This window comes from Psammomys obesus, unplaced genomic scaffold (genome assembly GCF_907164565.1).
Source record: "Psammomys obesus unplaced genomic scaffold, mPsaObe1.curated_primary_1811, whole genome shotgun sequence".
Classification (NCBI taxonomy): Eukaryota; Metazoa; Chordata; class Mammalia; order Rodentia; family Muridae; genus Psammomys; species Psammomys obesus.
Genome location: NW_026596034.1, coordinates 26,746,704 through 26,774,641, shown reverse-complemented (window position 1 = coordinate 26,774,641; position 27,938 = coordinate 26,746,704). Strand labels below are relative to the sequence as shown.

At 53.7% G+C, this 27,938-nt stretch overlaps 2 protein-coding genes across 6 annotated transcripts in view; one reads left to right on the top strand and one right to left on the bottom strand.

The window, feature by feature from the left end:
- Positions 1–8,165, top strand: part of Il34 (interleukin 34) — a 55,617-nt gene extending 47,452 nt beyond the window's left edge. For 3 of the 4 annotated variants that reach the window (XM_055620969.1, XM_055620968.1, XM_055620970.1), the window contains exons 3-7: positions 642–775; positions 2,132–2,209; positions 2,466–2,627; positions 7,161–7,296; positions 7,521–8,165. In XM_055620969.1, the coding sequence (XP_055476944.1) occupies positions 642–775; positions 2,132–2,209; positions 2,466–2,627; positions 7,161–7,296; positions 7,521–7,690 (680 nt within the window). In that variant the 3' untranslated portion in view covers positions 7,691–8,165. The remainder of the gene's footprint in view (positions 1–641; positions 776–2,131; positions 2,210–2,465; positions 2,628–7,160; positions 7,297–7,520) is intronic. The other variant, XM_055620972.1, reaches the window with a different exon arrangement.
- Positions 8,166–8,552: 387 nt separating this feature from the next.
- On the bottom strand, positions 8,553–27,929 carry Mtss2 (MTSS I-BAR domain containing 2). Of its 2 annotated transcripts, none has more exons than XM_055620966.1 (14): positions 27,781–27,929; positions 23,502–23,563; positions 23,344–23,417; positions 22,586–22,670; positions 22,394–22,485; positions 22,239–22,313; positions 20,933–21,090; positions 20,499–20,606; positions 19,738–19,835; positions 18,561–18,777; positions 12,620–12,694; positions 12,129–12,305; positions 11,821–11,986; positions 8,553–11,647 (listed from the first exon to the last, which is right to left on the bottom strand). In XM_055620966.1, exons 1-14 carry the CDS (start codon positions 27,847–27,849, stop codon positions 10,860–10,862), a joined length of 2,244 nt encoding a protein of 747 aa, XP_055476941.1. In that variant the 5' UTR covers positions 27,850–27,929; the 3' UTR covers positions 8,553–10,859. The 2 variants fall into 2 exon arrangements, with proteins under 2 accessions (XP_055476941.1, XP_055476942.1); XM_055620967.1 differs by having other exon boundaries at positions 18,561–18,681.
- Between the last annotated feature and the right edge of the window lie 9 nt (positions 27,930–27,938).

Genomic DNA, 27,938 nt, shown 5'->3' with positions numbered 1-27,938 from the left:
TGTTTCTTTCATCCACTTGACCCCTATTCAGTTATTGTAAATTCTCTCAAATCTTTCTGTTCAAGTGTACAAATCCCAAGAGCTGTTTTTGAGCCCACACTGACACCTAGTGGTGATGGTTGGTACTGTTTCAAGTCTACCCATTATTTGTTGTTTGTATCAACTGTACTGTTTAGCATCCCAGAACCATCAGACTGGAAGGAGCTACAGACCTGCTGAAACTTCTAATAGAGAAGAATACCAAGGTCATATCAGTAACAGAAGAAAGTCTCTGGGTTGCCAAAAAAGCCATTTTTGTATCAGGAACTAGAATATGCCCGCAAAACTCAGAATGGAAAATCAAGCAACAGCTTTGAAAACCTGTCACCCCAGACCAGGAGCTGAGCTGCCCTGGAACCAGGACGGTGTAATTATCCCACAAAGCAGAAGCTAGGGGAGATTGGAGACCAGAATTTGTATGTCTCCCTGCTAACCAGGGGTAGGGTGTGATTGCTGTTCCTTAGGGCCCTGGCCTCCTGCCTTTCCCCTCAGTACTTGTCACCCCTGAAAACGTGAAGGTTGCTGCAGCTCTGTGTACCAGGAGGAGTACAGACGCTCACGGTGCCTGGCGCTCATGGGCTCGCATTGGCTGTGTCCCACAGGTCTTGGGGTCCTTCTTGGCGTGGCTTTGGGGAATGAGAACTTGGAGATGTGGACTCTGGCCCAGGATAAGGAGTGTGATCTCACAGGCTACCTTCGGGTCAAGCTGCAGTACAAGAACCGGCTTCAGTACATGGTAACCAGAAAAGTACCAAGTGGGTCCCTATCCCCAAGCCCCAAGGCTCAGCTGGAGCAGCGCTCACTCCCACCTCAGGTCCACGTCAGCCCCGAGGTTGCAGGAACTCCCTCCACCTTTCTCCACCACATAACCCTGTGTGTCCATGTGTCTCCCGCCACCATCCCCCTCCTCCTCCCTAGCTGACCTGTTCATCTACTTCATCCTGTAACTCGGGAAAGGCCTCCAGGGACTCATTGGGGGAATCTTACGTACTTATTAGCAGAAGAGACAGAGACCTTCCCGGCAGAAAATTTGGTTTTCTTTTTTCTTTTTTGGAAGCTGCACATGCTCAGGTGGTGTCTCGGGGCTTTCTACATCGCTGTTGTTTTTTGGTTTGTTTGTTTTTGTTTTTCTCTTTCTCTTTTTGAGATGTGCGTATCCCAGGCAAGCCTTGAACTTATTATGTATAGAAGATGAACCTGAGGGTCTAATCCTCTTGCTTCTGCTTTCGGAGGGGCTAGGATCACAGACGGTGCCACTGTGCCTGGATCTCGCGGTGCTGAGGCCTTATGCAAAGCCGGGGCCTTGTCTGTGCCAGGCAAGCACCCTACCATCCGGGCTACGGCTCCAGCCCTTGTTTTGCCTTTTCCCACCCAGGGTCTCATCATGTTGCACAGGCTGGCTTTGAACTTGAGATCCTCCTGCATCAGCCTCCCAAGTGCACACACCCCGCTCTGTAGGATTATCTCCGAGAATGTCGTTATGGAGATGTAATTCATATACCATACAACCCACTAACTGAAAGCGTACAACGTGGGCTGGGGAGCTGGCTCAGTGAGTAAAAGCACTCGCTTCACAAGCCGGGACGACCTGAGTTTAATTCCCGGAACTCGCACAAAGATGGAAGGAAAGAGAACCAACTCCTGAAAGTTATCCTTTGACCTCCACATCAGTGCTGAGGTGTACATGCCTGCACACACACACACACACACACACACACACACAATTAATAGTAACAATTAACAATAAGGTGTCTGACTCATTGGTGTCTAGCGTGTTCTCAGAGCTGTGCAAAGGTTACCTTTATAAGTGTCAGATGAACCATATTCCCCTCTTTCAGAGTACCCTGACTTCTTGAAATTCCTAGGTTTATACTCTAGGCCTGAAAACTCAGCCTTCACAGACCTGTGTATCTGATTTCAGCCTCCCTTTGTCCCAGGGGAAAGTAAGCTGTCTTTTAGTCCAGTTGCCCAGAGCTGTCTTCTCAATAGAGAAACTGTCTGTTGTCACCCTGCTGGCTGGGTTCCTCCCTTGGGGGTCCTGTCTAAACAGTTTCTGCCTCAGATCTCATCGTTTGTTCCTGTTCCTCCCCAGAAACATTACTTCCCCATCAACTACAGGATCGCCGTGCCTTATGAGGGGGTTCTCAGAGTCGCCAACATCACAAGGCTGGTGAGGATCCCTCCCGGGACGGGGAGCCGCTGCCCTCCATGATGGCCCAGAAGCCTGTGGGTCTCGGCAGGCTGACCAGGGGTCTTTCCCTAGCCATTCTGGCAAGCCCTGCCACTAACCTAGGCCCAAGGTTGTCTGCTGGCCATGGTGGGTGACTTGCGGTTGCTCCCACGCAGTGGCAGGTCTGTGGGGTAGGGGAGCCGTCACAACCCAAAGGCCTATGCTTGCATTTCAGTGATGTTTCCTGTCCCTGCAGCAGAAGGCCCGGGTGAGTGAGCGGGAGCTGAAGTACCTGTGGGTCTTGGTGAGTCTCAATGCCACCGAGTCTGTGCTGGACGTGCTGCTCGAGGGCCACCCATCCTGGAAGTATCTGCAGGAGGTTCAGACATTGCTGGAGAACGTTCATCGGAGCCTCATGGTGAGCTGTGCGCACGCATGTGTGGGTCTGACAGGGGCAGGCAGAGGGCTGGGAAGGGAAAGTTCTGCCATGTGCTGAGGATAAGGGAGGCATGAGGGATGGGACAGGAGGAACTTGGGGCCTTGTTTCAGGATTACATGTGCTCTCTCCCTTTTGTTTTGTTTTGTTTTTTTTTTAACTTGAAATATTTTTATTATTTTTTTATATTTTTATTTTATAACCCATTGAGTCCAATTAGTGCACCAACTGTTCGTTAAAAATGCTGGCTTGACCTTGTATAGAGCTCGTGCAGGTAATCAGAGCTTCAGTGAGTTCATGGGTGTATGGAGCATGTCATCTCCATAAGACAGCATTATTTTTTTAAATTTATATATATATAGATATATAGAGATATATTTTTTTTTTCTGTAGACATTGCCATTGCCACATAATCCCTTGAAATCTCCCAGATGAAATCAAGAGCTTTAAAAAAAAAATTTAAGTTTAATCACTTCACGGCCTGATCCCAGCAAGACAGCATTATTTATTTGTTTGTTTTGAGACACAGTTTCACTGTGAAGCCCTGTCTGGCCTATAACCACATGGTGGTCCACAACTATCTATAATGAGATCTGGCCTGAGGTGTAGAAAAAAAAAATGTAAGGGAAAAGAGATAGCGTGGCAGGACTGTAACCCCAGCATTCTGGAGGCTGAGGAGGAAAGATGGTAATTAAGTTCGAGGCCAGTCTGGGCTATACATAGTGAGTTCCTGCATCAAAAGCAAACCCAAAAGCCATCTGGTCAACCAGCCAAAAATCTGCCCAGTTGTAAAGTGACGGACATAATCACATGTCCCTACCTCCTCAGGCCCTTGGTGTGCACCTGCTGGGTCACACTTGCCTTGCTCAGCCAGCTGCCTGCCCTCCCCAGCCTGTAGCCAGATCATCTGACATTGAGGACTTCTGATGATGAAAGGGCTTGGGGACAGGCGACTGTTTTTGCAGCTGTCTGGAACCACTCCTGGGATGGTTCCCCAGTTCCTGCTAAGAAGGTCACAGGAATTTGCCCTTTTGTGCTCATGGGCAAGATGGGTGCCTTGGGCAAGATGGGTGTTTGGGGCAATCGGGTGCCCTTGGCAAGCTTATGTGGCTTGAGGAAGAGACCTTTTCTGCCTTTGTTTTACCCAAAGAACAGATTCCTAAAGACTCATAGGATCGAGGCTGGGGAGGAGAGGGTGAGGCCTCAGTCCTCTGACCTGGTCCTGGGCTCCCTGACTGAAGCATATACAGATGGTTTTATTATTCAGATGTAGCCAGGTCTGGCCCTTCCTCCTCCCCTCCCCCATGCTGGGTGTCGAGCCGGCACACCTGGTACTCCCTCTACCTCTGAGCTAGACCCCAGCTCTGCACCTCAAAATAGGGTTTCTCTGTGTAGCCTTGGCTATCCTGGAACTCAAGCTATAGACCAGGATAGCCTCGAACTCACAGAGATCTGTCTGCCTCTGCCTCCCGGGTGCTGAGATTAAAGGCAGGCACCACCACTGCCCAGCTTTTGGCCGGCTTCTCATCTCTCTTCTTCCCACACTGTTAAAAGGCTGTGACCTAGCTTTGAAGATGGATTTCACTTACCTTCTTTGATCATGGTAGTGTGATGTAAGAGGTCAGGTTCTGGAACACTAGCTCTGTTTCCAACAGTGTAACCTTGAACAAGTTGTTTAATTCCTGGGCTTGTAGGTTATCACTTGTAAAGGAAAGGATTGAAGCCTAAATCTTATCCATAAACATGGATTTGATGACCTTAGCCTATCCTCATCCACTGGAAGATGTCTAGATTCTGGGTTCTGCATTATTCTCGTCTTACTTCCCCACCCCAACTTGCTTGCATTGTTTCTTTAAGAAGCTTGGCCTGGAGCTGGCCAGATGGCTCAGAAGTTAATAGCACTGGCTGCTCTTCCAAAGGTCCTGAGTTCAATTCCAGCAACCACATGGTGGCTCACAACCATCTACAATGAGACCTGGTGCCCTCTTCTGGCATGCAGGTGTACATGCAAGCAAAACACTGTATACACAATAAATAAATAAAATTAAAAAAAAAAAAAAAAAAAGAAGAAGTCTGACCTGAGCCAGGCGGTGGTGGAGCACACCTGTAATTCTAGCATTTGGGGAAGCAGAGGCAGGTGGATCCTTGTGAGTTCAAGGCCAGCCTGGTCTACAAAGTGAGTCTGGGACAGCCAAGGCTACACAGAGAAACCCTGTATCAAAAAATAAACAAAACAAAAACAAAAAACAAACAAACAAACACACTCACACAAAAAACTTGGCCTGGGATGATGGCTCAGTGGTTAAAAGCACTTGCTGCTCTTGCAGAGAACCCTAGCATCCAAGCCAGCTGGCGCACAACTGAAGCTCAGAGGCAATCCAGCTGCTGTCCCCCACAGGTACTCATATACATGGAACACACACACACACACACACACATACACACTTCATATAAATAAGAAAAATAATTTAAGGAAAAGTCAACTAAAAACAAAAGTCTACTTCAGTGGAGATCAGTCATGGAGGCTGTGCTGAGGGGGAACGTGTTTTATTATGAAAAGCCCGTGGTTCTGACTCTTGTTAGTTTACGGCTCTGCGGTGTTAATTACGCTCATAGGGTTGTGCAGCACCCCTCCCCCCATTTCTGGCACTTTCCATCACCTCAAGCAGAAATTGTATACACAAAGCCGTCATTTCTCACCTTTTCCCTCCCCCAATAGCCTGTAATCTGTTTCTTCTCCCATTTTGTATTTGCTTTTTTTTTTTGGTACAGTTTCTAAGACGGATCATACCCCGTCTATCCTTTTGTGTCTGGCTTCTTGCACTCTGATAAAATTTTCAGTGGATAAACTTTATCCACTAATTTGGACAAAGCTGAAGAGACTCTAATCCCATGGGTGGCAGGCTGAGTGCGGCAGGAGGTTTGTAAGTTTGGGGCCAGCCTAGGCTACGTGTCTGGACCTTGTCCAAAACCCAAACAAGGACCAGGTGTAGAGGAGCAAGCTTGATCCCCAGCATTCAGGAAAGGCAGGTGGATTTCTGTGAGCTCGGGGCTAGTCTGGTCTACAGAGCAACATAGTGAGATCCTGTCTTGAAATAACAGTGGACAAAATAAAAAATACCACCCCCAAACCAAAAAGGAAAAAAAAAAAGTGGATTAATGGGCGTGGAATCCCAGGGTCACGTGGTGACACTGTGTTACACTTTTTGAGCTTTTTCCAGATTTTGTTCATTTGTTTGTAGGGTCAGAGTCTCATTTTGTGTCCAGGCTGGCTTGGGCTTAGGTCCCTCAGCTTCCGGAGTGAAAGGCTACAGGTATATGCCACCATGTCCAGCTTTAGACTGTTCTTCAGTTCTTGGAAGAATGTCTCCTGCTTGCTGTTTCTGACCTTGAGTGTCTCCTGGAGCAGCGGCCCTTGGTGGCGGTGACTGTCATGAGGCAAAGGGATAGATAGGTTTGGGGCATCTTCATTCTTTCTGGACAGGAACCGGGCTGGGGGCTGGGCCTCCTTTTTCTTCTAACATCCTCATTCTGCCTTTGGCCACAACTTTCCTAGGCTGCTGGAATAAATTAGCTCAAACCGGGTGTCTTAAGCCAAACTGTATTTTCTCATACTCCTGAGAACCGTAAGTCCAGAATCAAGATGTCACAGGTCTGATTTCCCCTGAAAGGTCCTTGCTTCACCCAGCCTTTGGTGCTGCTGCTCTGCCTCTGTCTCACTCTTCACATGGCTCCTGCCTGGTACCTCTCTGTCTTCATGACCTTTGACTACAAAGATCCTAGGGGTGAGATGTAAAGATTTGGTCTAACATGCATAAGGCCCTACGTCCTATCCCCAACACTGAGGCAGAAAAACATCAATTTTTTTCATTGGATTTACAACCCACCCTAAACACAAGGATGTAAACTTGAGAACATTAATCATGTCTACCCAAGTTTCCCAAAAGGGTCACATGACAGGTATTGAAGGGTAGAACTGAGGGTATTTTGGAGGGCCTGGCGCTCAAAGTTTAGCCCAGATGCTTTGCCTGGGTTATGGCTGCCTGTGGGAAGGTGGTCCTTTAGCTGAGGCCCTACCTTTCCCATGATGCCTCTCCAGTGGCCCTGGGCTTCCAGGGCCGACAGTATTCTCTACTCTGTCCTTTCTGTCCAGCTTTATGAGAAGGTATCTGAGCTTGGAGTCAAACGCTCCGCTCTGCCTGCATGCCTTAGGGTTCCTCACGAGGTTCTTCTCTATTCCCTTAGGTAGAGGGCTTTGTTTTCTGATGGGCAGTTTTCCCAAGTTGGAGGCTGGCCAGCATGCCTATGCTGGAGCAACAAGGAGGTCCCAGCTTCCTCCCTATCCTGGCCAGTGTGGTTATTTTCTGATGCTAGAGAAGGAGAAGCCTCTGTGTGGAGTGACAGCTGGTCACAGCCTTCTGGTCCGGGTTGAGACAACCCCAGGCTAGGCAGCCGCCATGGTTCTCACGTGGTCAGGTCCCTTTTAACTTGTCCTGATGGTTTCCTTCCTCCCAGGATGTGGAGATCGGGCCTCATGTGGAAGCCGTGATATCTCTTCTGAGTACCCCAGGCCTAAGCCTGAAGCTGGTGCGGCCCAAAGCCTTGCTGGACAACTGCTTCCGGGTCATGGAGCTGCTGTACTGCTCTTGCTGTAAGGGGCTTCCTGTGGGTGGGGCTGGCAGCTGAGGGCCAAGAGATCTGGGCCCGGGTTTGTGGACGGAGTCCACACTGTCTTGGGGATACCCTCTTTTCCTGACTGGCGGGCTGTTTCTGGGAGCTGAGTTGGGCCTTGAGTACCGGGACAAGAATAGGTGGGTTGGCTCTTCTGTCCTGCAGGGCTTTTCTGTATTTTTTTCTCCTTCCTGTCTCTTGCAGGTAAACAAAGCCCCATCCTAAAATGGCAAGACTGTGAGCTGCCGAGTCTCCATCCCCACAGTCCAGGGTCCTTGATGCAATGTGCAGCTGCCAAACTGTACCCTTTGCCTCGGCAGCCCCCCACCTCCCTGCCCAGTTCCCCAGGCTCAAGCCGTGGCCGGTTACCCTGAGTAGTCTGTGCGTGTGTGAGACCCTAGGTCGGGCCACTGGATGTTTTAGGAACTGGCCTGGGTCTGAGGCTTTCCTGGATGGTGGGTAGGTAGCTCTTTAGGAAAGACCTCCTGGGAAAGGCATTTTGCCTTCCTTAACACAACCAGGCCCAGCTTCCTGCCTTCGTACCTGTGGTATCACCTGGAGCCTCAGGGGGAGGGAGGGGGAAGACTCTGGAGGGGAAGGCCAGTTGCTCCCTCCACTTCCACCCGTGCCTGTGTGTGGCTGGTTGCGAAATCTGCAAGCACTACTGCCCCACAGGTGGGTGCCTGGCGACGGGGTGCCACACAGGTTTCGAGGCTCTCTGGGGCTTTCCAATTGTTCTGAATGTGGGGTGCGGGGCTGAGGACTGACCAAATGCCGTTATCTTGCCACAACAGCGCTCTTCCGGTCCCTTTTTCTATTAAAACAGCCACTTGTTTGGTTTGGCTTGCATCTGTGACGGTAAACCTGGAGGGGCTGAGTTCTGGGGACGGAAGGGTGGGCTTGGGTCTGGGTTTGAGTGTCTGGAGGCTGCAGTGGAGAAAGCCATACCCAGGGCCCATGGAGCACTCTGCTCTTCCCATCCTGTTCTAGGCCCTGACATCTCAGCAGGCCGTCATGTCTGCTGGGGTGTCGAGGTGCCTGGTTGACCGTGGTCCTTCTGGCTTCCCCCACAGTCTCCACGGGAGTACTTAAAAGACCAACCCAGGTCCCTGCCCAAGTTCTCCCCCCCCCCCACTTCTATCAGTGACACCTGGCTTGGAGCCCCAGTCAGGATGTGAAGGGGCAGGGAGTAGAGCGGGGAGTGAAGGCAGCCTAGGGAGGCCAGCAGAAGGCGGGGCGTTAACTACAGTACCACTTTATTAATACTGGTATTCTTCACAGTGCATTTGTTACTTTAGCAGTGACTATTTAAATCAAGGAGAGGATGGAGGGGGGGGGGCGGGAGAATTTATCCAAAACTTGACAGAAAGAAAAGAAGTGGTTTTAATGGGAGGGGAGGATGGGAGGTGGGGAGGAGGGTGAGTAGGAACCAGGAGGGGTGGCAAAATAAATTAAAAAAAAAAAAAAAGAACAAGTTAACAGCACCAGAAAAGTTACTTCAGTCAAAAAGACACATCTGAAAAGAATATTTTGCTGTACAAAAATGAAAAATAAAGTGTATGTGAAGAAGCCCCCAAACCAAAGTCTATATGATGTAGGATGGTTGGCTCGGATCCCAAGGGTGGACCTATGTGAGAGGTGAGGACTAAAGGAAGGTGGCAGTGGGGAGGGGGCACCGTGGGTCGGACAAAGGGATGGAGTATGTACAGCCCTGGAGGGAAGGAGAAGGCTGAAGGTGGGGTGGCCACCCTGACCCCTTCCTGGAAGTCCCTGACCTCCCTTCCCGTCAGGGCTTGGAGCCCCCAGACAGCAGTGAGCCCATCTTCTCAGACCCCCTCCTCTAGGACCCACTCACACCCAGGGTGCAGGGGCCACAGCTACCCACTCAGGTCCTGCGTTCCTTTCCATCAGCCCTGATGGCCCCGTTGGGGAAGGTGCAGCCAAATGCCATCCTGGTTCCACCGGCCACTTGCTTGCCTGGACTCTATACTTAGGGCTCTGGCGACAACCAAGTTTGGTGGGCTAGGTCTCAAACCCTGTAGGTCATTCTCTAGCAGCCTCAGGGGGTCCAGTGACAACTCCATCCACACAGAGACCTACTGGGCTTGTCCTGCTAGGGTACCAGTTCACGGCACCGGAGCACTCATGCCCTTGGGCCCAGGTCAGCTCCAACTGCATTTGCAGACCGCAGCACGTTCTCTGGCCTCCCTGTGGGGTGGGGAGAATGCTGCCCGCTTTACCTGCACCTCCTGAATCTCTCCTCTGGTCCTACACTTAACGTGCTTTGACTTGCTCACTCGGGCTGCACACTTGGGGCAGGCCCCCACTCTTTCTCTGGCCCCTGCTGCCAGCTCCAGCCAGGCCTCCAGGCAAAGACTCTCTTGGGCTGGCGTTGCCTCTGGCAACAGAAAGTCAAAACCAACCTTCTAAGATTTGCCCCAAGTTGGGCCTGCAGCTCACTCTATCACAACAGAATGGCCAGAGGCCCCTGGCCTGCCCTCTCCAGCCTTTTCTACCAACACTCCAGATGCTGTTGAGAAGAGTAGCTTCCCCTGGTTTTGGGAGAGCCGATTTTACCCTTCTCTGGCCATGAGCCCACCACGGGGGCCCCCACATCTGTCTCTCAGGCACTCAAAACACACACCCTGTACCACCAGCTTGCCCCACACATAGTTCTTGTCTGGGGTCAGCTCCATTTTTATTAGTCATAAAATAACCCCCCATACCCTCTAATGCTCCAGCCCTTATTCCCCAGCAATGGGTGAAACTGTAACCCCAGGTGCTCGCAGAGTTAAAGCTTCAAAGCATCCAGACGAGAACAGGACATCTCAAAGACCTGGTGTGGGCCTCTGGACTCAGTCCCCCGCTGCCCTGCCTCACCTCCACTAGCTACTACTCACAGCAGGAGGGGTGCTGGAGGTGCCCTGAGACAAGGCCCCTGCATTACCTCCCGCTAGGCTCTCTCTCCCGTGAGTGGGTCTGGCTTCCCCACACCTGACTGTCCCTAACCCCAGTCACAAACAGATCCTCAGCTGATTGGGTGCCTGGCCCCTCCATGACCACCCTGCCCCCTAATGAGAGGAATCTGGGAGAGGCATGGCAAAGGCAAGAGGAAATGGTACAGGGCCCAGGCAGGGAGAAGAGGGAGCCAGCATTCAAGGGAAGAGCTGGGCATACGGCCCTTGAGGGCAGCGGGGCCAGAGGAACAGAGTTCCGGACCCCAGGCCAGGAGGGGCCCGAGTAGCAGGCCCAGCCCTTGGTTATGGGCTCTGGGGTTTGGAAGAAGCAGGGCCTGTGGGGGGAGGAGGAGGAGTACGGAAGGAAAGTATAAAACAGGCTCTGTCCTGGCGAGGTGTGTGAGGGAAGTCACTTCCTGCAAGATGCCGAGATCCAGCCTGGTTGTCTCTCTATAAAGTGGCCGTGCCTCATTCCCGGCGCTGTTCTGTTTTCTGGCTGCGCTGCTGCTCAGGGTGGCTGGCCGCTGCTCACAGATCAGGCCACCTACTCGTGCCAGGCCCAGACAAGGAGGGGAGGGTGGCACCATCATAAGATGCGGGGCGCCGACCTGTCGTTGGTGACGGTCCTGCGGAGCCGGACCCCGCGCCGAATGGCCACCAGCATGTCTTCGGCTGGGGGGTCACTGGTGGCAGCAGGGGGTGGGGTGGGTGTCTCCTCGGAGGGGGTGGCCGACAGGGCAGTAGGAAAGGGGAACTGGCCCTCGCCCAGGGCGTGCGCGCCGGCCACCAGCTCCCCGAGCTTTTCTACCAGGCTGTGCCTGTTGGCAGCCAGCTGCTGCTCCTCATCGTCCTCAGCGGGCAGCCCAGCCGCAGCCCCGCTGTAGCCAGCTGCCTCCGGGGATGGGCTGCCCCAGGCTGTATTGGGCAGGCTGAGCCTCTTTGGGGAGGCTTTGGCCAGGTCTGGCGCCAGAGGTGAGGCCGCTTCGTCTGTGTAGAAGACACACTCCTCGCTGCCTGCCCGTGTGGGCCCTACATAGCCAGGGGAGTCGGGCACCGTGGGTGTCTTCACGGGGACGATGGGCGGCCGGATGGGGATGGGGCCGGCGCTGGAGAGGGCGCGGCGCACAGTGGGTTTGGTAGAGGGCGTGCGGCGGATGGTGGCCACGCCAGGAGGCGCACCTGAGGGCAGCCCCATGGCCGCGGGCAGCCCCGCCGTGGGCAGCCCCGCGGTGGAGGCTGGGCGCTTGGTCTGGATCAGGCGGCGATAGTTCTGGGCAATGTTGCTGTTTCGAGGAATGGTGGATGATTTGTCGAACTCAGGGGGACCCTCGCTGTCTGCATCCCCGTTCACGGAGTAGCAGTCGTAGTCTGAGCCTGGAGACACAGGGTGTGGTGAGGCCAGGGCCAAGGTGCTCCCTGAGCCCCATACCTCAAGGGAGACCCAGAGGAGGAAGGAAGCCCTCTTCTGTACGGCCCTCATCCCAGCTGTCCCCGGTAGAGGGGGTCCTGGGAAGCACACCCAGCCTGTGGGACCCCTCCAGGCCCACCTTGCGAGGGGATGGTGTCCTCGGAGCACGAAGGCGTGGTGGTCTGTGTGCTGTAGCCGCTGGAGTACTGCAGCGAGTCCCGGCTGCTCTTCTGATGTTCAAGGCTCAGTCCACGAGTCAGTACCATGGCCAGGTCGCTGGCTGCAGGGGACACCTCCTCGCCATGCTGAGGGTGGGGGAAGGTGGTGGACTAAATGCCTCACTCTCCACTTCCACCCTTTCCCAGGCCTCTAGGTGGCTCCATCAAGGTGGACAGAGTGTGCCCTGAAGACCGCCTGCTGGGCCTGGCCGGGGCGCTGTCCACTTACTTTGGCTGCTATGGTGGCGGGGGACATCCGGGGTCGGGGCGCCTCCTCTCCGCTGGAGCCCACAGTGCCTCCACCAGCGGGACCTGGCTCGGCGTCTCGGAGGAGCTCCACGCGATCCTTCCTCCGCTGCAGGGTGGTGGCTGAGGGCTGTTCATGGGGACCGGCCTTGGTCCACTCCTGCGGGGTGTGGCAAGCAAGTCAGGACCTTACTGTCCATGACCTCGGAGGCCCTCCTTTGTGGGTGCAGATCGGTGAGGGGCCTCTGGCTTGCCATCATGGCCATGGCTAGAATCTGGTGGGCAGCAGTGACAGTTCTGTTCCCACCAGCCCAGGGGCGGGGCAGGGTGTGCCAAACAGAAAGGTACAACCTCAGCAAGTGCCTGGTGCCCGCTTCACAAAGACGGGAGCCCGCCCATACAGCCTCCTTGCTGAATCTGGCTGCCCCCGGTGAGGAGGGCATGGGGTGGGCAGCTGGGGCCGGGGGCACTGACCGAGGTGGGGGAGCTGCACTCGCTAACCGACTGGCAGGTTTCTGAGGCCTCGGAGGACGCAGAGCTGGAGGACTTCTGCCATGCAGAGGCGAGCGGGTGGTCGCAGATGGGGGCCCGTGGGCAGACAGGCCAGGGAGGCAGGGAGGAGAAAAGAGTTGTGGTCACAGCGGTGGCATGCAGTGGGCAATCTGAGTTTAGCAGCTCACCCTGGACTCCCCTCCTTGGCCTTAGCCACCATGACCACCACAGAAGGCAGCACCCCAGGACACATCCTACAAGCACTGACCTGTCCATGACCCAAGCCCAAGAGCCACATACTTTAAGGCTTCAACTAAGGATTCCCTAGTGACAGCTTTTGTGTGGTGGCAAAGGAAAGAGTGACATTGAGGACAGAGATAGGTGTTTGGTTTGGGCATCCAGATTGACGGTGTCCCTGTTTTCTCAGAAAAGGCATGGCCTGGGGAGAAGGGACTATACAGTCCCGAGGGCCATCCTGGGAATGTTCAGCCGAGATGCCTGTTAGTTCTCTGTGCACAGCCACATGTATGACCTGGCATCAGGGGCTGGGGCTAGGTACCGGGCAGTGGTCAGGCAGGATGAGGCTGATTGGAGGTGAGGCTCCCAAGTATTTGGGGTGCTGACATTCTGTGGCGTGGAGGAAGAGCACAGTCCAGCACAGGGGCTGCAAGGAGCTGTCAGGGAAGAGGGGACTTCAAGGCCGATGCTGGCTTTGTCACTGAGTTCAAAGCTGGAGTCAGGTGAAGCTCCATCACCCTGTCCCTGAAGCTAACCCAAGGTGGCTTCAGCAGTACCCTCCCCTGCCAAAGTTTCCACGCCATCTCTGACGGAGACCACCCAAATGAAAGAGAATCAAGCATCAGAGAAGAGGACCGAGGGATTAATAACACATTTGCCTTTAGCAATATGACTTAAATAATAAAAAATAAACAAACGGTGTTAAAACTCAGCATGAAGTTCAAGGTTCATTCACAGAAAAAATGAAGAACAACACCAACCACGAACAGTGAGGAACTTCATTAGCCCAACAGAGAAGGCTCACAGAAAGATGCACCTTTCTCTCTGAGGTTGGGAAAAAGACAAAGATGCCCACTATCAACATCTATCAATCTCTGCCAGTGCAATAAAGCAAGACAAAGAAAATGGAAAGGAAAAAATAAGATGGCAGAATGGTGAGCCTATGAATGGTTCAATAGCTCAAGCAGGACAGCAAAAGCACAAACGAGTTTTTAAAAGGATAAACTAGACTGATCTTAAGATTAGGAACGTCTAGTCCATCAAAGATTCTACTAAAGGGCCTGGAGAGATGGCTCATCTGTAGAGCACTTGCTGCTCCTGTAGAAGACCTGGGTTTGGCCCACATGGCGATTGACAACCAGCTGTGACTCCGTTTCTAAGGGTTCTGGTGCCCTCTTCAGGTCTCCTCCGGTATTGCATGCAGGTGGTACACATACATGCAGAAAATACTTGCACACATGAAATAAAAAAATATAAATATAAAAAAAAGATATCAAAAGGAAGTAAGTGCATACTCAGAATATTTCTAATGAAGGACATGCATCTACAATATTTGTAGAGTTATAAAAATCAACACACACATGAGAAATGGACAAATGATGTGAATAGGCCCTGTATATTCAAACGGACTTTAAGATTATGAAAATACATCGGGCCTGCTGGCATACAACTTTAACTGCAGCACTCAGAAGGCAGATTTCTGTGGGTTTGAGTCCAGGCTGGTCTACATAGTGAGTTCTAGAACAGCCAGGCCTACATAACGAGACCCTTTCTCAAAAGAAAAGAGGGCATGAAAAAATACTCTTCCACATCATAAGAAACACTCAAATATAGGGTATCAAAATGGCTCAAGTGAAAAAGCTATAGATACCAGGGCTGGTAGGGACGTGGAACAGATAATAATGGACATAATTGGGGACTTGACAATTCTACTCCCACTCACCTTTCCCACAGAACTGTGTACCAGAATGTGCACAGCAGTGCCCTGAGTAGCCATGGTCCCTAAATAAATGTGATGGTCACCTTTGTCAACGTGACACAATGTAGTATCACTTGAGAAGAGAGTCTTACTAAGAAACTGTCTACACGGATTGGCCTGTGCACATGTCTATGGGGGTTGCTGTAAGTTAATTGGTCCAGCCCACCATGAGTGGCACCATTCCCTAGGCAGGGGTCCTAATCTGAATAAAAGTAGAGAAAAACAAGCGAGGCACAGCAAACAAGCAAGAATTCATTCATTTCTCTTGTCTCTTGACTGTCGAGGTGATTAGCTGTTTGAGGTTCCTACCCTGGCTTCCTCACAGAGTTGGTCTATGATCTGGATTATAAAATGAATAATCCCCTTCTCTTCCTTCTTTTTTTTTTTAAGATTTATTTATTTATTATCTATTCAGTGTTCTGCCTGCATGTACATCTGCACGCCAGTAGAGGGCACCAGATCTCATTATAGATGGTTGTGAGCCACTATGTGGTTGTGGGAATTGAATTCAGGACCTCTAGAAGAGTAGACTGTGCTCCTAAACTCTTAGTCATCTCTCTAGTCCCTTCCCTTCTCTTCTAAGCAGGCTTTTGTTATGATATTTTATCACAGCAACAGAGATGAAAGTAGAACACCAGGGAACTACCTAAATGTCCCCAAAACATAGAATACTGAAATATGTTACACACTAATTCAATGGAATGTTAATATTAATAGGAATGATACCTGTTTCCACATATAACAGATGAATCTCATATCTCATAAACATAATGCTGGGAGCCCAAGTCAAACATGCAAGCACATACTGTACGACTGCATATAAGTCAGATCTGTAACTTTTTTTTGTGGTACTGGGATCAAACCTAAGGCTTAATGTATGCTATGTAAGTGCTTGACAACTGAACTATTCTCCCGGCCTAGCAAGTTATACATGCATATGTACACACGTAAACACACACACACGAGCCAGCAATTCCTCTGGGTGTAGGAGAGGAATGCAGGGACTCTGGGGTCACGCTGTGTCTTGTCTTTGGTACTGGCTGCCTGTGTTCAGTCTGCAGACTTAGATACCCTGTGATATGTTGACTTCTCTGTTATGGATGGATAGCATATATCAGTTAAAAGATTCTTGAGACTCAGTGGTAATGGATTTTAACCCATAGAATAATAATAATAATAAAAAAGAACTATTGATAGGTCCATTATGGCATAAATAAATGTCAACGCAAACAAACGGGGAGAAGGGATGAGTTGATTTTTCAGCAGGATTTCAGTTAATGTGGGCGGGGGATGGCGGAATTGGGGAACTGCTATTGTAACAGATGAAGATGTTAAAACAAGGGTGTGACTGCTCAACGGGGGCGGGGTATCTGCAGTCTCAAGGTGTCACCTAGACGTTAACTGCAAGAGGAACTGGACAGTGGGCAGTCAGGCCAACTACACCTCATCACCAGTCATGAGGCAGAGTGGTATCTCACAGCGGACATAGCATCACTACTGTGGTGTTCTTGTCAGAGATCTCTGCTCCTTTCTCAAAAGGAAGACTGAATCAGAGCAGCCCGATCTGACAGGCAGCCTATAAAATACCCGAATGGTGATCTGCAGAATATCCAAGTCGGGAAAGACAGAAAACTGGACCATCACACATAGAAGCAAAGACGGCACAAGAACTCAATGCAATCTTTGCTGGACTTTGGTCTCCTGGACCAGATAAAAGAGAGAGAAAATTAGCTAAATGTGTGGGTGGAGGGTGGAAGGGTTTGGGGGAAACCCAACCCAACCCAATTCAACCCAGACCAAACAGAACAAAAGGCTGTAGAACAAGTGACCAACATTAGACCAATCTGACTTCTCTGGTTATAAAATATGTTTGGGGTCTGGAGGGCCAGCTCAGTGCTAGAGTGCTTGCCGAGCACGTGTAAGGCCTTGGGTTCCACTCTTGGTACATTTGTATTTTAGCTGGGTGTGGCGGCTCATATCCATAATCACAGTGTTAGGAAGGCGAGGTAAGCCGGGTGTAGGGGCGCATGTCTTTAATCCCAGCCCTCGGGAGGTAGAGGCAGGCTGCTACGTATGAGTTCGAAGCAAGCCTGATCTACAAATTGAGTTCCAGGCTGCCAGGGAAGTGAAACAGAAAATCCTATCTTTAAAAAAAACAAAACCAAAACCAAAAAAGACTAAGGTAAGAAGATGGAGAGTTCGGGGTCAGCCTGAGTTACACAGGGAGACACTATTTCAAAAACAAAAACAAACAAACAAACAAACAAACAAACAAACAAACTCCCCAAAACCAAGGGAGGTAAAATAAAAACTGTTTGTTACCTAAGATGTTAGCTTTGAGGTAAGACAGTGGGCCGGGTACCTGAGAACTATTCTTTTTGCAATTTTTCTACAAGCCTAAAATGAGAGAAGGCAGACAGGGGGATGTACTCGTGTAATCCTAGCACTTGGAGGGCTGAAGCAGAGAGACTGCTAGTTTGAGGCTAGCCTGCACTAGAAAGGGAAAACTTAACCCTGTTTAAAAAAAAATACTGGAGCTAGAGAGTTGGTTCAGCAGTTGAGAGCACTCTTTGCTCTTCCAATGGACCTGGGTTCAATTCCTGGCACCCATAACTGGCAGCTCATAACTGTCTGTAATCCCAGTTCCAGAGGATCTGACACCCTCACACACACATACAAGTGGGCAGAATACCAATGTACATAAAATAAAAATAAATAAATCATTAAAAAGTGTTAAGGAACCCGTTGAACAAAAAAGCCCTAAGCCCTCATTTGGGTAATAGTGAGAGAGAGAGACAGAGCCAGAGAGACAGAAGCAAGTGGGACATGAATTACAACACCAGCAGAAGAATACAATGGGACTGAGAGATGGCTCTCAGCAAAGTGTTTGCCTTGCAAGAACAAGGACCCTAGAACCCAAGAGCCAAGAAGAGCCGAGCCATGGGCTGGAGAGATGGCTCAGTGGTTAAGAGCACCACTTGCTGCTTTTCCAGAGGCCTGGGTTTGGTTTCCAGCGCCCACATCACGGAGCTCACAGCCGGCTGTAAATTCAGCTGGAGCAGCTTCAATGCCTCTGACCTCCAGGAGCACCTGCACCCATACACACATAGCCCCGCGCAGGCGCAGACACCTACCCACAATTTAAAACAATAAAACCAAGCATTAAAAAGAAAAGCCAAGCATGGCTGCGCACACGCGTCATCCTAGCTCCGGGGAGGGCAGCCAGCCTACTGTACTTGGTGAGTTCCAGGCCAGTCTGACTCTGTCTTAAAAAATAAGACAGAGGAAAAACATCCAAGGTTGCCCTCCGGTCTCCGTATGCACCTGCGCACATGTGAACCTGTACCTACACACACACACACACACACACACACACACACACGCACGCACGCACGCACGCACTCGCACCAGTCTCTGCAGTCTAAGACCCTGACTCAAAAACAACACGTGCACATAGGCTCAGTGGTTAAGAGGACTGGAGGCTCTTCCGGAGGACCCTGGTTCACTTCCCAGCACCCACACGGCAGCTCCCAACCATCTGTGGGAGACCTAACGCCCTCTTTGCACAGACCTACATGCAGACGGAACACTTCCACACACAAAGAAGCGACAAAACTACCTCATACACAAATGGCTAAGGCTGGAGGTGTAGCCCAGTGACAGGTACAAACAGTCTAGTTTGTACAACGCTCTGGATTTGGAGAAAACAAGAAAATCCAGGTAGATGCCATGCATGAGGCTCCTCTAAAACACAACGGTTCGCTGTTTAAAAGTGTGGAGTGGAGATCAATGATAGAAGCAAGGAACGGCAGGAAGGCCACCTGACCAGTCTCTATGAGCCAACTGCTCCCCCCCAACCAAGGACAGCCTGAGGTCGGCAGGAGACTCCCGTTCCCCACCCACGAGGCCCTCCTGGTGGTCTCTCACCTGGCTGGTGATGTCGGAAGGCATGGGAGAAGGGGGCTTGGAGTAGGTGGCATCCTGGGAGACGAAGCCAGAGTCGTGGGAAGAGACGCTGGAGAGGCGGGTGGTGGCTGGCTGTGCCAGGCTGCGGTAGCGACAGGTGGAACTGGGTGAGTATGTTTGGGCACCCCCAGGCCACGAGGCTCCGCCACCCTTGGCACTGCTACCGCTGCTGGGGGCACTAAGGGAGTGAAGTGGGGTTGGGGGTGGTGGTGGAGGCACAGCAGCCGGACAGGGAGGAGACACAGGTGTGTGTGTAGAGAGGGAAGAGCGACAGATGAGAGTGGGGAGAGGAGAAGAACAAAGGAAGGAAAAGACAGCATCAGACCACAAGGTCCCGAGACCCAGGCACTACGGAGGAGTTCTGGGATGGCGTGTCTCCGTGCTGGGGAGTCCCTGTCAGGCTACACCCCGTGTGAGGACTCCCTCTGCCTCCCACATTACCATCAGATCGCTTGTTCTTAGGTTCACGGTGGGAGAGCTGAGTCACCAGGCATTGAAAACTGGGAACAGACACAAGCCTGCTAGTTTCTAAACTGCCTCCTCACAGTCTGCTGCCTGCTGTCTAGTCTCAGCTGAGTACCTGGCGTGCGGTGAGATGACAGTGTCTGGAAATGGGGGTGGCTTGCCAGCTGGGGCTGGCCTTGAACTCACAGAGATCTACTTGCCTGTGCTTCCCAAATGCTGGGATTAAAGGGGTGTGCCACCACAACTGATGCTCCACCTAGCTTTTAAAAGTTATTTTTTGAGACCGGCTGATTCTGTCGTCTTCCCGATTCCACTTCCCAAGTGCTACGGCTACTGGCCTGCATCACCACACCCTGCTTGATAGAACCATACTGTCCTACGCCAGGCAGGGACCAACGGCTAAATCAAGACTCAGGTGTTTTAGTTCCCCTCCTGACACAGTGGTGCCAGGACTTGCCTGGCACACAATGATGGTCCATCTGTGAAGCCGCTGCCCGCCTTTCCTGCCAACCTATGTGTGCGCCCATATCCCCTCTATGTGAAGAGGCCTTGGATGCTTACATGCTGTTTGAGTTCTGGGGTGCAGGAGCAATTGCCCACCCAGATTTACTTGGTTTCTCTAGACAGCCCCAGGATTAGCTCTCCCTCTGCCCTGCATGAGCCTGACACTCACCTGCACATGCTGGACTTCCGGGAGCTGGAGCTGCTGGGTGATGAGGGTGGCGTTTGGTATGACCAGCTGTAGTCAGAGCCCTTCAGGTCTTTGATCACCTGGACAGAGGCACGAGGGCAGTCACTAGAGGCAGCCGTCAACCCGTAGAGTGCCTTATCATGCTTCAGAGATCGGACTGGGCAGGCCATCTTCCACTGCGTCCCCAACTATGAACTACACCCCGGGAGATGAGCCTGAGGACCCCAAGCCCAACTCCAGCCTTCCCCTAACTCAGGCTTCTTACTGGGCCCCCTCTGCGCCAGGCAGGAGACAAGGGACAAACAGGGGCTCCCGAGGACTCTGGGCTGGCAGTGCCATAACATCGGGGGTTTGAGGCTTGTTTTTCTCCTGTGGACTGGAGCCAGCTTAGAGTACACCTGAATGAACCCAGGGAGGCTACCCCAGGGGAGTATCCTTCGGAGTGTGGGGCACTCAACCACAGGGGCTGCCCAGTGCCTTGTGTGTGTCTCTGTGTGGGGTGGGTTTGGTTCTGTTTGGAAGGGCCAAGCCCAGGGGGCCTGGCTTCTGCCCATCTGTGTCGGTCTGAGCCCTACTGGGTCCTGAGCACTTCCTCCCACATCAGGGCAGGTGTTCCTAGAAACCTCACAGGAGCTTTTGGATACTGTCTGGTTTTCTTCCCCCAAGTGCCTCCCCACAAAACAAGGGCAGGATCGTGTCTTCCCAGGTCCCGGTCTTGGCCTCGACCCCAGGGCTGGCCGCACCTGCTCACTGGCCGGAGGCAGCTTGTGGGGTTCTGCCGTCAGCACCACCAGGTCGTCAATGATGCCCTGCAGGTGGGTGATCTCTCCCAGCATGGTCAGCTCGCCGTTCTGAGGAAGCAGCCAGTCAGGGTCCAGGCCCCTACACCTTCCACCCACTCTGGAGAAACAAACAGGCCTCTCCCCTTTCACCCTTCCCTGATAACCAGTGCTAATGCGGGCTGGGCCTGTGCAACCAAGGTAACTCATGCAACCATCTGTCTAGATTCAGCTGGAGTGTCACAGGCTGCAAGACCTGATTTCAGGTTCGGTGCACAGGGCCCTGAGTGAATTCACCCAGGATCCCCAAGCCGCAATCTTGGAGGTAAAGAGGTCTACCCTGGGTCTGTCCTCTGTCCCTTCCCAGGGTGGAGGCTCCAGATCATAGAGGGACCCACCACCACAGGCTGAAGGAAGGTGATGAAGGTGCAGAAGCGACCCCGCTCTTCAATCAGCGCTCGGCGCACGGCCTGTTTCTCTGTCTCTTCCAGGAGCAGGTACATGTCATTGACGTCTTGCAGAGCACTATCCAGCTGAGGCTGCAGGTCTCCTTTCCCTGCAGGGGTTGGGAGGAGAGGCCGTGCTGGGGACGCTGGCCTGGTTGGCTGTACCCACGGTTTAGGCCCCTGTGGTAGTGTTTTTGGCTGTGGAGTTGGGGTCAAGGGAGCCAGGGAGCATGGAGCAGACTCTAAGGCTTGTGGAGGGGCTGGTCCCACCAGAGCAGGCAGAGAAGACAGGCAGACAGACAGACACACATAGCAACACCAAGCTGCAGAGCCACCCAGGATCCGGGATAGGCTAGACCACAGGGGGGGCCAGCGGGAGGCCTCTACTGCCCCAGTACGGTAGCCCTGACTTCAAGAGGTAGAGAGAGGGAAAGCAGAGCAAAAAAGAGCAGGGTGGGGGCTCAGCTAGCATCAGGCCAGGCCACTAGGAGGTACAGGGGTCAGGACAGCTATGGCTGGGCCCAGGGAGCAAAAAGGAGTATCTCAGCATGGGTGAGATACAAAGCACAAGGACAGCAACAGCGGCACAGAGAAGCAGCGAGAGAGACAGAGAGAGGTGAGCGGATGAGGCGAAGGAAACGGTGAGGGGGATGGCGCTGGTGACAGCCAAGGATCTGGCTGGCCTGGCAGGAGTGGGCAGTCAGGGCCTGTGACCCCCACCCTGCCCAGCCAGTGAACCCCTCCTGGCCTGGCAGACTGACCCAGCTTGCCACTCATTTCTGGCCAGGGGTCCCAAGGACACCAGGGGAGGTGTGCCCCAGGCTCCTCCCTTGGTGGACCAACCGCCTTTCTTGTTCCTTCTTGGAATGGAGCGGTTCCTTCCAATGGCCCTGAGCTGGGGGGAGGGGTCAGAGGGGGTGGCAGAGACAGACAAATGCAACAAGGACAGAAGGAGCAGCTGGAGGGACGGACATTTGACTTACCAAGCAGCTCTACAGGACGGATGTGGGAGGAGGAGAGGAGACAGAAAGAAAGAATGTGTGAAAGACAGCCGGATGAGCCACTCCTGGGGAGGGGTAGGGGCCTGGGATGTCTGGGGTGCTGGGTGCTCCCTCGGTCCCACCCGACATGTTGGAGTGTCCTGTGTTGGGGGAACAGGATCCCCCTGGTCAGGATGATGCTCAGTGGGTGGCCCACAGGGTGGTTTGCAGAATGGGGCCCGAGGGGCTGGGCCTCGGTGGGGCGCTGTGAGCTCTACCTTTGCGTGCTTTCTTCTGCAGCTTCAGCGTGTCCGAGGACTTCTTCTTGATTTCATGCCTGGCTCGTTTATACTCTGTGCAGGGGCGAGAGGGGAGCTATAGTAACGGGGTCCCTGTGGAAAAGTTCCGGGAACCCCGCAGAGCCCCGCCCTACCTTTTGCATGGTCCTTGTCCAGTTGGTTGGCAGACTTCTTCCAGTCTTCGATGCGCTCCTGCAGCGGATTGATGAGACTCTCCAGCAGCGCGCTGTGGGAGAGAGCTGTGGCTCAGGGCGAGGAGGCTGAGCTAGGGCAAGGATGGCCTCTCTAGGCCAGAGCACCCACTACGGTCTGCTGTGCCCACTCACTTGGTGAACTGCCGCAGCTTGGTCTCGATGCTGCGGTGGCGCATGCACATGCGCGTGAGTGCTGAACCAATGTCCCGCGTGGCCCCTGGCGAGGAAGCAAGCTGCATGGGAAGGAGCCTGGACGGGGGCCTCTGCAGTCCCGGCCTCGGACCACTAGGGGGCGCGCTGTTCCACAAAGGCCGCCCCAGCGCCACCCCCAGCTCCGGCAATCCTGCAGCCACTGATACTAGGACTGGGACTTCGGGCCCATCTTAGCCTTTGGTGGCTTCGTGTGTCCTACTGGCAAGTCCTGGAGCCTTTCCTTTCTCTTAGCTGGGACAAAGACGAGTCACCCAAGAAAAAGCCAGCAAAATTTCCAATGGTTTTACTGTGTGTGCTGCTTCTAGAGGATACAGGCGTGGGTGGTGTTCTATCACTCAAAGGTACAGAAACCCAGGTGCGTGCTAGATGTGATTTATCTAGTGAAAAGGGCCTCCAAGTCCCCAAGGGCTATTCTCTTGTCCCATACAATTTGCAGAAGGCACATGGATGAGGAATTATAGAGCTGCCAACTGGCTCTGAAGGGTTAACTGAGCTGCCCACAGCAAGAGGGCAATCTCCTGGTAACGCCCCTGTCACTGCTCACCTGTCCCTTGCCATCACAGCAGAAGCCAAGGTCTCCCTTCTGGGCTTTGTGTCCTTCCCATGGCCCATATCCCTTTCCAGCCTCCCGGCCCCCGGGGCACATCCCCCAACCTCCAAACCGGCTCCCTCCCCACCTCGGGTGTTGGTGGCCATGTCAGCTACTTTCTGGAAGGCGTCTAGGAAGGCCACAGCAGCCAGCACGGTGGTCCTGGGAAGATACAGTGGGGTGTACGGTCATCAGGTGAGAGGTCCGTCTCCAGCCACCCCTCCCCAGCACCCCTCACAGCCTCACCTCAGCTGAGAGTGGAGCTTCGCAGCCTTGGAGTTGAAGTCCTCCCAGATGGGGTAGGAGCTCTGTGGTGAGGTGGGAGAGGAAGTAAGGTGTTGTGAGCTGGGGCTACAGGGCTCCCACATCTTGTCCAAACACCAGACAGTTTCTGAGCTGGCCCTGCCCCGGCATAGAGGAGGTGACTGAGCCCTACGGGGCAAGAGACACAGGATGGAATGTGTCTCACCTGTCTGCAGCTCCCTTAGGGGAGACTATGGGTTGGCAGATGGTTTCCTTGGAGGCTTTCTCATAAGGCTTTGGGCTCAGCCCAGTGGGGGGCACTATATTCCTACCATGTGTAGTGGGAGATGGAGCTTGGCAGAGTTAAAGGCACACAGGGTCTAATGGGGCCCGGAAGCTGCTTCAGGCAGGCTAGTCATCTCTGGCCAGCATTGGTGGCTCACAGGCCCAGGGAGGCCATGGCTGCTATACAGGCTGGTCAGCCTGCCTGGGACAACTAGGCCCCAGGCTGAATGGGGCCTTGTGTGGCCAACAGAGCCACCTTTCTCCAGCCCCTCCTCTCCCCTTCAGGGGAACAGTGTAGCCTTTATCCTAGCCTGGCCACAGGCTCTATGTTGGGAGGGGGTTTCCCAATAGGGAGGTCGGGCTCCTGGTGACTGAGTTGTCCAGTCTGATTAAGGGGCTTTTCTGGCTAATGTTCTCCCTTCATGGCCGACAGGCCTGGGGAAAGTTCAGCCCTGCCCTGGGGGTTGCCCTGAGGGAGACCTTGCTCTTTGAAAGGTAGCCCAGGGCTAGCAAAGGCCCTGTCCCACATAGGCTGACTGGGGCTGAGGCTTCTCAGAACCAAGGTAAAGGGGACAGTACAGTGTCAGGTCCAGGGATTCAGGAAGGGAGGTTCTTGGCTGGACCCCAGGGTAGGTTTAGCCAGCTTCTCTAGGGACAGAAAGGAGGCGGGTCACTTCACAGACCCTCAAAAACACTCTCCCTGCCCAGTCAAGCCAGTGTCAGGGAAAGCAAATATTTGAGAAGTGCACCAAGGCTGGAACAAGGGGAGGCTGTGGGTGGGCTGTCCCCACCCACGCAGCTCTGAATGAAAAGGCCAGGGAAGTCGCCCCTAGCAGTCGTCTGGAGCTAACCCAGGGGCCAGCCTCTGGGGGTCTTTCAAGAGGAGGCACCCTCACACCTTCTAAACAGGGAAGCCTGCTGAGGTCTCCCTCCACAGGGCAGAGGAAATGCTGGGGTCAGGGTGTCCAAAGTTAGTTCTCCTGATCCCCAGGAAAGCTCAAGCCCCTCAGCAACCCCTAGGCCGTCTCAGAGAGTAAGGGCTCCCCCAGTGGTGCTGGTGGGGAAAACCACGGTGCTGGGGAGGCAAGCCCCCCCCCCCCCCCCAATTCTCCTCGGTAGATGGAACTGGAAACTTCAGTCTTTAAGGACCTGAATTTTTTTTTCCCATGTCCCTCTGATTCACAAAGGACCTCGGGTAAAAGAGCTGAAAGGGCCTGACAGGTGCCCCAGGGAGGGTCCGAGCTTCACCTGGCTCATGTGCGTCATCACTAGCCACAGTAACTGCACCCACTGGCCAGGTGTTCTGGGCCAGGCACTCGCTCAGTTCCTTCTGGTGTGTGCTCAAGTACCTCCCACCACCTTGTGAGTGAATCCTGAACGGAGCCCACTATTGCCCCATTTTTCTGACGAGGAACTAGAAGCTCAGTGAGGTCAAAGGGTCAAGGGACCAGGGTCAAGGTCTGATATTATACCTGACATATCAGGATAAAGGGATCCTGTTTCCAGGGGAGCAGGGTGAGGAGCACCTTACACATGCTTCTGTGTAGGGAGGTGACAGGGACTGAGAGAAGGGGGGAGACACAGGGTCTTGTCACAAGCACGGGAGACTGCTCTGGAGCAGAGGGGAGGTATTCAAGTGGCCAGGATGAGACTGAAGCAGCTGTGGTGGAGATGGAGTGGGTCTGGGGATGACCTTGGGCATGTGTGCCCAGCCCCAGGCACTGTAAAATCGGGGCCTGTGTGTGGGCTAAAGGGGCCACTTACTGTGGGCAGATAGAAACTGGTTAAGAGGGCGAGAGCCCCAGCTCTCTGTGAGGAGCCCTGCCCCATAAGCCAGGGCCTATGTGTCTGTGGGACACTCCCCACTCTGGATTAAGATGGGCTCAGTGTTTGGTGGGCGTCCCGCCGCCTCTGTTGACTTGGTCTATTGCCCCAGAGAGCTCAAGTCTCTGGGTTCAGCTGGCTTGAAGGCAGGGCAAACTAGTTAGCAGAGAACTAGTGAACTAGTTTACTAGTTTCTAGGGCTCTCTCAGCCTCTGGGTTTGTATCCGCCTCTGTCCCTGTACTCGCAGATATGACCGGGGATCCCCTAGCCCAGGGTTGGGCCTTTTAGTGACTCCAGAGAATGTCGTGAGGGAGCTTATTGGGGATCAACCCCATGGGTAATATGAGTCTCCCCGAACTTCTTCATGGTGGCCACTGAGTGAGGCAGCCAGAAGCAGCCTTCTAAAAGTCTAGTCCCTCAGCCTCCAGGTGACTGGTCCCGTCTCTCATGCCAGGGTCCCTGATCACATGCATGTCATCAACAGGGGCCTAGCCTATGTGATATGACAACACCCGGTAAAGCCTCTTCCATCCTGCCCCCACCGTATCTAAAATCTCACCCGTCGCTTAGCTAGAGCCCCTCGCTGAGAATGGACCCGGGGCTCACCGGAGTTCCTTGCAACTGACGGAAATGGAGGACACAATCCTGCCATCTCTTCTGGGCAGAAGCGGCTGCCTGCTGCAGTGTTTGCCAAGTGGCTGCCAGTGGGAGGCGGTGCGGGAGGCGCCCACCCTCTGCCAGCCCAGGAGTGGCTAGGGGCGATGGTCTGGATTACTCAGGTTCAGAACGGGATGCTGGCCCCAGGGTCATACCGCTTCCAAGGTGGGCCTGGAACGCTGATGGCTGGTGATGGTGGAGTTGCCAGGGCCGTGGGTCCCAGGGGAAAGTACAGAACTATGCTGACATGCTGCTAACTGACAAGTCCCAGGCCAGTGTGGTTTCAGGCCTCTTTCTGGGGGGGGGGGGCAAGTATCTGAAAGACGCCTCCCCTCACTGGGGGTGTTCCCTTGGCAGCACGGGGAGGGGAGCCCCAATCTCTTGCATCTCTGCAAGCCGCCACCTTCCTAAAGCACTTGCCTGTAATCCTTGGGCAGGGCGCACCTGAATGTGAGTTCCTCAGCCCCCAGGGTCTAGTAGGATTCTGGCTCATTCTTGGTAAGTGTGAGCCTAGGGTGGGGAAGCGGGGAGGCGCAGGAGTTTCTGTGCAGGGCCTGGTACCTTCCCTGTCTGCCATCCTGTCTGTAGACTAAGGGCAGGAACACTGGCTCTGGATTCCCACCCTGCCGCCGCTCTCCCTGCCCAGTCAGTCAGGAGCAGTCCTGTCAAACACTGGCCTGTTTTGGGGTGAGGGAGAATTCAGCAAATTCCCAGACGGATAATAAGAACCGAGGTCAGAAGCAGGATCCAATGGTCTCCTGAATGACCTTGAGCCATTCCCAGGCCTCAGTTTCCCCAACTGAAAAGGGTGCCTGCTCAGCCTGACCTTGAGTGATCAGGACGTGGGGGTTGCTTAGCCACCACACAGTCCTTTCCCTGCCTCCTCCCAAGGTGGATTCGGTCCTCTCCTCGGGCTGCAGGGATGAGTCCCCCCGGGGGCTGGAGTACTGGAGCTCGCTGGGGTTGTTGGTGGGGGGTGGGGCTGCGTCCACGCAGAGGCCCAAGGCCGGTGGGGAAAGAGTTAACGGTTCTTTGCTTTATTATTTTTTCCTGCCTTGGCGGTGACAGCATTGTCTGGGCTTTGGGGCTTCGGGGTATGTGTGTGTGTGTTGGGGGGGGGGCATTGTGGTGGAAGGGGGCGGAGGCCCGAGAGACCTTGGATCCGTTAAAGGGCCTTAAAGGTCGGTCCTGGAAACAAACCCAATTCATAGTTTAGGGGTCTGGGGCACCGAGCGCTCATGGGTGCTCTGCCTCGGGTCGGGATCGTATGGGGCGATCTCACGGACACCCCAACCTGCGAGCACCCCCTCTCCCGACCCAGACAGGCACCCAGAAACCATGGTACTGGGCGAGTGCAGCAGGACAGGCTTAGACAAGAACGAACACACACACACACACACACACACACACACACACACACACGCATGCACAACGCGCCACACAGCCACAGCAGGACACCGCTGCCTGCCACACGTCCCTCAGAGGGGACCGGCGCCCGGCGCCCGCCCGGGGTACCTTCATGTCGTTGACGATGGCCTGGAAGAGCCCGCCCAGGGCGCCGCACTCCTTCTCTGCCGTCTCCATGCTGGGGCCGGGCGCGCGGCGGCAGGGCGCGCAAGGGGCGCGGGGAGCCGCGCAGGGGAGGGGCCGGGCCGCCGCGGGCGCTGCTCCGG

Bases quoted from the DNA above. Each gene is read 5' to 3' on its own strand.
- Mtss2 (XM_055620966.1), bottom strand. From the start codon at position 27,849: ATGGAGACGGCAGAGAAGGAGTGCGGCGCCCTGGGCGGGCTCTTCCAG. The intron at 22,314-22,393 runs GTAGGGCGGGGC...GCCCCTGCACAG, and splicing joins GGACAAGGACCATGCAAAAG to AGTATAAACGAGCCAGGCAT. The intron at 18,778-19,737 runs GTGAGTGTCAGG...TCACTCCCTTAG, and splicing joins CGGAAGTCCAGCATGTGCAG to TGCCCCCAGCAGCGGTAGCA.